Source organism: Heterobasidion irregulare, assembly GCF_000320585.1.
Source record: "Heterobasidion irregulare TC 32-1 unplaced genomic scaffold scaffold_03, whole genome shotgun sequence".
Classification (NCBI taxonomy): domain Eukaryota; kingdom Fungi; phylum Basidiomycota; class Agaricomycetes; order Russulales; family Bondarzewiaceae; genus Heterobasidion; species Heterobasidion irregulare.
Genome location: NW_009258199.1, coordinates 2,110,171 through 2,119,663, shown reverse-complemented (window position 1 = coordinate 2,119,663; position 9,493 = coordinate 2,110,171). Strand labels below are relative to the sequence as shown.

General features: G+C 59.1%; 3 protein-coding genes across 3 annotated transcripts; 2 read left to right on the top strand and 1 right to left on the bottom strand.

Annotated features, from left to right (window-relative positions):
* Positions 1–201: 201 nt before the first annotated feature.
* Positions 202–2,165, top strand: HETIRDRAFT_151088 (uncharacterized protein; the record flags this gene model as incomplete). Its single annotated transcript, XM_009545838.1, has 7 exons — positions 202–377; positions 495–632; positions 776–846; positions 942–1,101; positions 1,190–1,386; positions 1,463–1,602; positions 1,675–2,165. The coding sequence occupies 7 exons, from the start codon at positions 202–204 to the stop codon at positions 1,987–1,989; spliced, it is 1,197 nt and encodes a 398-aa protein (XP_009544133.1). The 3' UTR covers positions 1,990–2,165.
* Positions 2,166–3,993: 1,828 nt separating this feature from the next.
* On the top strand, positions 3,994–4,533 carry HETIRDRAFT_416155 (uncharacterized protein; the record flags this gene model as incomplete). The annotated part of the gene is made up of 3 exons (XM_009545837.1): positions 3,994–4,132; positions 4,200–4,264; positions 4,354–4,533. The coding sequence occupies 3 exons, from the start codon at positions 3,994–3,996 to the stop codon at positions 4,531–4,533; spliced, it is 384 nt and encodes a 127-aa protein (XP_009544132.1).
* Positions 4,534–5,654: 1,121 nt separating this feature from the next.
* Positions 5,655–6,430, bottom strand: HETIRDRAFT_439197 (uncharacterized protein). Its single transcript, XM_009545836.1, has 2 exons — positions 6,410–6,430; positions 5,655–6,341 (listed from the first exon to the last, which is right to left on the bottom strand). The coding sequence occupies exons 1-2, from the start codon at positions 6,419–6,421 to the stop codon at positions 6,033–6,035; spliced, it is 321 nt and encodes a 106-aa protein (XP_009544131.1). The 5' UTR covers positions 6,422–6,430; the 3' UTR covers positions 5,655–6,032.
* Positions 6,431–9,493: the final 3,063 nt, after the last annotated feature.

Below are 9,493 nucleotides of genomic sequence, written 5' to 3'. Positions count from 1 at the left end.
CCGAAATAGAGACCGACCAGTGCGACGCTTGTCACGCCGATGCCGGGCACGCAAATTCGCTGCCCCCTTGCCCGCGAATCGTATATAACCCCCCGCTCCATCGCGACGTATGTCCTCTCCAGCCCCGTGTGCACGTACGTCGCCCGAGCTCCAGCTGTCGCATTATTCGACTTTGATCCTCACGCCGATCATATCGACGCGATGCGCTCCTTCTCCACTTGGACATTAAGCGCTCTGGCGCTTTCAGCGGTCACCTCACACGTCGCGGCTGCACCCACCATCGCGAGAGGCGTGGTGAAGCGTTCGACGGCAAGCATCATGAGCACCGAGCGGATCTCACTCGTGCGCGCGAACATGCTGAACATCTCCGACAAGAGGTGCGCTCTAATCCCACTCATCCCACGCCCATCTTCCGCATCTCCCCCTTGCCTGTGAACAGATATGAATACTGATGCGGTCATCGATGTTTGATGTTGTCTTTTCATTTAACGCAGCTGGGAAATTGGGGCCGCCGTGGAAGCACTGACGGAATTGGAGTGGCCTTCGCTGGGCGTCTTCGGTGGACGCGTCCCGCCGCCCTCGAAACTGAATAAAACCAACAATGCGGAGGACGTGATCGCAATCGCAGAACAGTGCGTATCATAGCCGCATTTCCTCCATATTTTTTCTGTCTATCATCCACCTTGCGGACTGCCCTCATGTCCTTCATGTCCTCACCCACTTCTCCCGCACAAGCCAATGTCAACGACTGACTTCTTCCGATCATCCCATCTAGAGTGGTGAACACCAAAACCCCCGGCTCGCTACCCTTGATCGACGGTGATGGTGCCGTCGGTGACCCTGCCAGTATGTGACCTGCTCTCCCGCTGCCCAGACCCCTCTAGACATCGGCTGACGTACTGCAATCGTGGACGCGTTTTCCGCTTCCTTTCGTGTGACAGGCATCGGTAATGCGGTCCTACTCGCCAACTGGACGCGCACAAACACGTCCGACACGCGCTTTGCGTACGCCGCAAAGGACCAGCTAGACTTCCTTCTGAACGTCGCACCTCGCTCGGCTGCGGGAGCGATCTCGCAGCGAGAGAGCGAAGTCCAACTCTGGTATGATACGTGCCTGACTCCTTGGCCTCGTGTATTCTGACTACATGTTTGGGCCTGACTGATCTCGTTTGTCCGTTCGGGTTGATAGGGCAGACTTTGTGTACATGGCGCCGCCGTTCATCGCATACTACGGCGCGTTGCAGGGCGGAGCCGAGGGCACTAAGTTGTTGCAGCTCGCATACGATCAGTGCCGTCTCTATCGCGACGTACTGTTCGACGCCGACAAGAGCCTGTGGCGGCACATCGAGCTCGGTTCGTCGTCCGACGACCATCTCTGGGGCACAGGTGCGTCTTCCTCTCTATTCATTTTTGTATGGGCTCTGCTGGGGAGACTGACCGATGAAAATTCTAAAACCGGCAGGTAACGCGTGGGCAGCGGCAGGAATGCTGAGGGTGCTGGAGACAATCCGCAAGTCCGACTTGGAGGATCAGTTCTACGACCAGCAACTGAATTTGACGATCTGGATCGGCGAGATCCTGACCGGGGCATGGAAATACCAGGTACGGGTGTTTTGCTCTCCGCCTTACCCCAAGCGGAATGCTTATCTGACACGCGGCGCGTCAATCAAACAGAAAGAGAACGGGACGCTGTACAACTACATCGACGAAGAAGATTCATTTGCAGACACGGCTTCGACGGCGCTCCTTGCGGCCTCGACGTACCGCCTCGCGATGGTCTCGGGCGTCTCAGCGTACATCAGCGCGGCGGACCGCGCGTTCGAGCTGATCGACAAGAGCGTCGACGAGGATGGGTGGCTCCAGAACACGGTCGACCCGCTCTTGTTTAGCACGCCGAGCGTGAACGGCGCGCACAGTCCCGAGGGCCAGTCGTTCGTGCTGCTACTGCAAGCGGCGTATCGGGATTACTACGCGTCATTGAATACGTGAGAGGGCAGGAGGTGAGGAGTGTTGTAGGCGCTAATCTGTTGTTATCGTCATCGCCGTCGCCGTCGTCGCCGCCGCTCTTTTTGTTCTCTGTCTGTACGGGGAAGGCCAAAAGTCTGAGCGTCCATCGCTGTATTACCTTCTTTATTGAATTAATCGGTATCTATTTTTCGTATTATTCGCATTCCTTTGAGCGATATCGATGAGCGGGTCGACATGGAATTGCCGTGAAGACAGCGGGGTACGAAAGTGTGCGGTGCGTTGACGAGCGCCTGTGAACAACGCTCCAGCGTAGTTGGTGGTCGATCCTGGCTCAACCACTGCTCAACCAGTTCGAGGTAAGTTATCTCAGATCCCGTAGGCTTAGGGAACGACATCGCCAAGTCCAGCGCTTTCACTCCGCTTCTCCTCTCAAAGTTTAGCACGGCGCCTTCCCATAAACGTGGAGAACCGGTGTCGGCGTTGTTATGAACAGATTTTCTAACAAGTTTTCCACGGATGCGAACGGCTTCAACACAATGATCCAGACTCTGCCCGTTATGGTTGAGGTCCATTCAACAAGAACGTGGGTTGAAAAGGCTTGAATTGAAGCACCTTTGGACCCAACCAAAATGAATGCATCCCGTCAAACCACGTCATTATTTCGTTTTTAACGGTGTATGCCTTGCGCCCGTGGCCATCACGATCCATATACAACGCTATCCGAATGGGAGCGTGCCAGTTCCTTGTTGGCCACGACCGCCGCCTTCGCCACGTCCTTGGAGTAAGTTCCTTGATACTGCGACCAGTGACCACTTGAGCCACCTCGACCACGCCTTCAGTCGTGTGTTGAAGTAGAAAGAAATCAAACTTGAAAGGTGACGGCGTTTCGAAGACGCGATTGCCTGCACATAAAGTTCCTGATGCTGAGCACGCCCGTGCCAGAACAACTCCTGGTTTTTGGACCCTCGCCCCTAGGTTGCTGTATCTGTAATTGACGCCATACAATGTCGTTCCTGTACATGGACCTCAACGTCTTTTCGTGTTCCGTCTGCTCTTTCTCGGTGCCATCGCCGGTCTTTCTTTTGCAACGGCGGTGGCATGTAACATGTAGATAATGACAGGGAGACGCTCTGCATTGTACGATGAGAGGATATCAGGCGCTGAAAAGTCTTTGAGCACCAGTCAGGTTCGACTAGGAGAAGATGAGATCATCAAAGATCCTGTTGGGCCGAGGTGTAATTGTTTAGCTCAATCGAGAATGCGAACGTTGATGCCTTTGTGAGCAAAACCTACGAAGAGTTCGGGTGGGGCCAACGGGTGGAAGTACGGACCGACTTCCAACGAGGGCAGGGATAGAAGAGGACTTCTCAAACTGATCTCGACTCAATGACTCATGTGTGCCATGTTGAATTGGATGTCGCACATAACATAGAGTGGTCGCAGCTGGAGAAACGAAAAGAGACCCGTGTGATGCCTGTTCGGAAATCGTTGAGAAGTCGGTTAGGGCGGTGATCGAAGGGACCTTCTGATTAGTCTGCTCGTTGGGGAGGGTGGATCAGCAACATCGAAGGACAATCAGGACGCCGTGGTATTTGCGAGCTTATGCGGTGTCTTGGACACCATCGAAGTTGGAGAGGAGATATCAGACGATTGAGAAAGGATTCCCTGGGGAGGACGCACAGAGAGGAGAAATCGAGGCTGGTCGAGGCGAGGGGTTTGGGGAGAAGCAGCGCCGGTGATATGGTGATGGGAGTTTGTCAGCGTGGAATCGGGTATAGAGACCATCGGCGTCGGTTTGTCCATCGTCTAGGCCACACTCCCATCCCATCCCCTCTCTCCCCTCCTCACGCTCCCTCTCCGCGCAGTCCCTCGCCTCGACACCGTGCTAGGGAGCACCAGGGCCTCGCAACCCCCCGCAGCCGTCCCTACGCCCCCTCTCTCCTACCTCTTCCCTCCCATAATTTCTCTCCTCCCTCCCCACAATCCTATTTCCTCGTGTGACGCCAAACGCTTGCCCCTTCGACCATGTTCGTCATGTTCCTCGCCACCCTCGTCGCCGTCCTCGTTCTCCTCTCCCTGCGCATACCCGCAGTATGGCTCTCTTTCATGGCCGTCGACGAACCTTCGGATGCACACGAGCTCGGACTCGCCCTCGTCGCGGCTCGTATGTCTTTGTTTCTTGGCCGTCCTCCGCCTCTCGTCTCTCTAACCTGAATCACGCTCGTGCTCAGGAAATCCGTTTCGAGAAAGCGGGCCACCGGCCTGTATGGCGAAGCTTATCATGCTCAGACACAAGGTGCGCGTCCTCCCTCCTTCCGCCTCGCGCGCCCACATGTTGATATCCACTCCTCTCCCTTTCTTCTTTGCCCTCTCTTCTCCTACCAGCTCAATCAGAACAGTGGCCGCAAACGCCGTTCAAGCCCACCCCCAAGCCCACCTCCGCGCCAGCTCCAACCCCAGCTCCCGCGCACGGTCTACGCCCTCCCGCCGCTCAACTTCCAGACCCGCCAACGACCCCTCGCGTGGGCCCGCTTCCCCAAAAACTTTGGAAAGCAGCATTGTTGACACTTTTCGTCCCGGACGTTCCACGTCGCGATTGGCGCCCGCGATCGCGGCCCGCGCATGCTTCCCCGTCTCTTGCATTTCGTCTTGCCCCGCCTTCTGGACTTTCTCCCCCGCTGTTTTATACCGCCTCGACGAGACAACGCCCCACGACGAATTCTTTTATTGAAAATGTCCACGAGAAATATAACTCAAACCAGGCTATCACCTCCCCGACCGACCCACACATTCCCCCGAGGGCCTCTTAGAAGCAAGGCCACCCCAGGGCCCTCGTCTCCCATCCCCAAACCCATATCTTCCAACACCTTCACATGCACACCTGCTCACTTCTACTTCACTGCTACGCCCACACGAAAGCCTATTACTCGACATTTACCATCCGGCGCGTCGCCCCATCTACGCTGTTTTCTCGACCTTACTTATTTATTCTTATACCCTTCCAACTATTTTTTTTGCCCTTCTTATCCCCCTTCCTGTTGCATCCGTTGTTTGTTTCCATCCGGTGCATTGCCACTGCTGCGATGACGATGACCACGACTACATGACGACGAGACGAGTGCCCGATGGGCACTCACCGCCGCTTCGCGTTGCCTCTTGTTGATTTTGGCCCCTTGGGCTCTCCCGGTTCTTGATTCCTGATGTTGCCCACCTGCCTTTTCTTTCGTTTGTCTTTTCTTTGATTTTGTCTGCCTGTCCTAATCCTTTCGCCCTCGCATCTTTCATTTTCTCTCGGCCTTGGGTCGTTCTGCGACTGTTGCTCATGCATGGATTTTCTCGTCCTTACTTTTTTTTACATATGACGGCGTGGGGTCGGGGTCGGTCGAGTAGTCTGAGCGGGTGGAGTTTTCCATTCTTTTTGTTAGCCTGCTTGTTTGTTTGTCTGTTTGTCTGTCTGTTTTTTTTGTGCGGGTTTCAGGGAGGCAAGAGAAGAGAGACGAGATCGAGAAGTTTTACATCGCGAGACGTTTCGCTTTCACTTCGAATGAAATTGTATACAACCTCATGCCACGCGCCGAACGTCTGCGTCCTGGCGTCTGTTCGCGACGCGGCCAGAAACGTCGTGATCATTCATTAATTCATTCGTGAGGAATAAGTGGAGTACACCGTGTTCGCGCGAGGGACATGCGTGTGTATATGATACATTTGAATGGAAAGCATATACACGATCAGGTGTGTACTGTATGCGAGAGGAGAGCAAGGTATGTATGAGTAGAGTGCATAGCGACAGGGCACGGAGATAGCGTAGAACGAAGAGAATATAGTCTGGAGGGCGGAGGGTCTGAGACGGGGCAGTATATGGGATGTACATAGGGAGAGACAGGAATCGTAACACGGACGAGTGGGCGGATAGATAGAAGTGAGAAGGTTTCCCAAATCGCAAGTTCCACGACACCACAAATGACAAGGGGCAACGGACGCCCACATAGTCCCCAGCACGACGATGACGACGACGACGACGACGACAGGGACAACAACCACGCACGAGCGCGCCACGCGCCACGTCACCCACCGAACCGCCCCCGCCGATCCGCGACCATCGACAGCCCGCTCGCCGCCTTGCGCACCGGGCCTCGCGCCGGGCCCCCGCTCCCGCTCTCCCCGCTCCGACCAGCCGCCCCGCGCCCCACGCCGCCCGCTCCGGCACCAGCGCCGGCACCCCGCGCGCCAGCGGGCTTGCGCCCGAGCCCAGTGACGGCCCCGCCGGCTCCGGATGCGGAGCCCCCCGCCTGCCGCGAGAAGCTCTCGTCCTTCGCCCACATCGTGAGGCGCGCCATGTCGCGCTCGCTCTCGCGCCGCACGGGGCGGCGGGTCTGTAGACGACGGGTGAGCAACGGCGGATCGGGCACGAGGCCGGGGACACGGGAAGAGAGAGACGCACGTCGACGTCCATGGCTGCTGCGCTGGTGGCTTGGTGCCCACGACGGGAGGCCGTGGAGACCTCGCGGATCTTGACTTTGCGCGTCAGGTCGTCGTAGTCGTCGTCGTCGGCCGAGGGCCGCTGCCGGTCGACCCAGGACACGTCGTGCGGGTCGAGCGTAGGGACGTGCTGTGCGCAGGGAACGACAATCACAGCAGCCAAACCAATAATCAGCAAAGACGGGAGAGAGGAGAGAGGAGAAACCATGGAAATGACTGACGCGCTTGCTCCGTGCGGCCTCGCGGACCTCGTCCATCAGCGAAGTGGTCGATACCGTCTCACGCGGCGCACGATCATCGTCGTCGTCGATGCCACCATCTTCAGCGTCCTCCGCATCGTCCATTGCCTCGTCGTGCAGGAGATGCTCGAACTCGGCGTTGTCGTCCACCATCGGCTGCTGGTACGCCTCGTAGAACGGACGCGTCTCTGGTTGCTGGGCTGTAGAAAACACACACACACGTCGGTACGCGGCGCCGGGGGCATGCATTCGCCTGTCATGCGGGAAATGTACGCACCGAGTATCTCGAGATCGTCCCCGTCGATCTTGCGCTTCTTCATGCGCAGGCGCGCCATGCGCGCGCCCTCATCCTCGTCCTCCGACTCGCTGTCCTCGAGCCCGACGCCGCGGTCACGCCGCTTCGCGCGCAGCTTGCCCTCGACCGCGTCCTTGTGCAGCTTCTCGATCCGCGCGTCGTCCTCGTCGCGGTGCTCCCTGCGTCACAATGTCAGCCGCGCGCTTCCCGATCGCGAACGCAAGCAACAGACACCAAAGCAGGAAGGGGAGGACTCACTGGAACTTCTCCAGCACCAAGTCCCGCTTGAGCGTGTCCTCGCTCATGGCCTTGTCATCCATGAGCGCCTCGACGAGCTTGTCCCGCTCCTCCTCGTCCTCGTCCTCCTCGTCATCCGCGCCAGGCTTCCGCCGCGCCCCGCCGAACCCGAGCGTGTCCTCCTCGTCCGACTCGACCGCCTCGCCCTCGATAAATTCAGAGCGCCCCAGTTTCGGCTTCGGCTTTCCCGCACGGAGCACATCGAACGCGGTGCGCTGGCGCGCCCGCTCCGGAGAGGGAGACGGCGGAGACGGGGAGCGGTACCCACCAAGCGCGCGGAGGCCGGTGTCGGTTGGGTCAAGGGGCGACGGCGAGGGGCGGCGCTTAAGCCGGCGGAGGGGGGAGCGCAAAGGCGTGTCGCCCGCATCGGAGAATGCGAGCGTGCCCAGGGGGAGCCGGCGGGATGAGTTCAGCAGGCTGATCGCGGGGGAAGGCTGCGTGCGGAAGAAGTTCGGGTGCTGGGAGGGTGAGGGGCGGTAGACTTCCGGGGTGGAAACGTCCGGGCGCGTTTGGGTGAGGAATCTGTGTGGGTCAGCAATGCGGATGAGACGTCATGGGAGCGTCTTCACAGAGAAAGAAGAGTAGACGAACCCATTTTCCGTCACATAGAGTTGGGGTTTCTTCGGAGGGGCGCGCTGAGCGGCCTGGAGCAGGTACTCTTGCTCTTTTTCGAAAATTAAATCTGCCTTTTGCAGGAGCGTCGCGTCCGGCTCGAGCGCGGGCTGGAGTTTCGTGTCCAGCGTCAACGAAATGTCGTCGTTGTCTTTCCTGAGATTTTGGAAGCCGCCCTCTACCTGCACGGATCGAGAATATGAGTCAAAACAGGAAAGACGGTCGGACGGATCACGCGCCTGAGTCTCGTCGAACGCGTCGGCCAGCCCACCAAATTTCATTCCTTTCGGCGTCCCTTTGACAGAGCCAGATCCAAACATCTGCGAGAATGCACCTTGCAACGCCACGGCGGGCCTCGGTGGGGAGGAATCCATGCTCCCAACTGGTCCCGCCGCAGGAGCAGCGTCGGCTTCATCGTCGAAGAACTGCGACATGCCCCCGCGCGCGTCCTCGATGCCGCCAAACAGCGGAGGTAAAGAGGGCAACGGCGAACGCAGGCGCTGTGTCTTCGGCTGTTTCGACGGCGTGTCTACGAACGGATTGTCGTCGTCGTCGTCGTCGCCCGCGCGAGGGCTCACCAGCTCCTTTAGCGGCGCGCGCCTGCCATCCGCGTCGTTCTCATCTTGCGGTTCTCCGTGCTCGACGCCCGACGGGCTCATCGACAGCCTATCGCGCATGCCCTCCGCGATCCCGAACAACCCAGAACCCTGCCTGGATGTCATCCCGGGCTCGACTCCAATCGCAGCGCGCTCGCCGGGCGAGAGCCGCACGACCGCCTTGTTCTCCTTGTCCTCTCCGCGGTCGAACATGAGTCCCCGGACGTTCTCCTTGTCGGTGTCGCAGCCGAGCTCATCTTCCGCGTCGGTGTGGCCATCGAACGATGAGAGGGACGCGCGGTGTTTCAGGTCGAGGGCGACGGGGACCTGAGAGGTGAAAGGGGAGAAGATGCGGCCCGGGGTGTCGAGGGAGCTGGAGGCGTCGGAGGGCAGGCGGCCGGGACGTGGGCGGGCAGGGGCGGTGTTTTCGGCGTCAGAGTCGGCGTCGGAGTCAAGGATGGCGCGAGGGCGGGCCGCGGGGCGGCGGGCAGCGCGGGGACGAGAGGGGGTGAAGTCCGCCGGGTCGTCGGCGTCTCCGGTCGTGTCGCCTTGCAGCTCTTCGCTGCCCCGATCGTCGTCTTCTGGTTCGGGACTCGCCGACCCCCGCTCCACCGGCTGCCACTCCCCGTCGTCCTCGTCCCCGTCCCCGTCCCCGTCCTCGTCCACCTCCCGGCCCTCCTCCATCGCCTCTCGTCGTTGCGCAGCCTTGACCGCCTTCTCCACGTACTCGTCTAGCTTCCGCACTTCGCTCGTAGTTCCCTCTTTCAGCGTACCGCCCTTCTTCACCCACTCCTGCTCCTTCTTCCGGATCACCTCCTGGCTTTGCGCCGCCGCGTCCGCCAACAGCTTCTTCACCAGGTCACTCTTGTCCACCTTCAGAGCCTTCTTCCCCATCGCCTTGTCGTCGCGCGCGTTCCCGAAGCTAAATGACGGCGCCGCCGCCGCCTGCAGCGCCTGTAAGCTCATCCGGCCCTTCGCGCTCTTCTTCTCGGGTGAGTGCGCGTGCA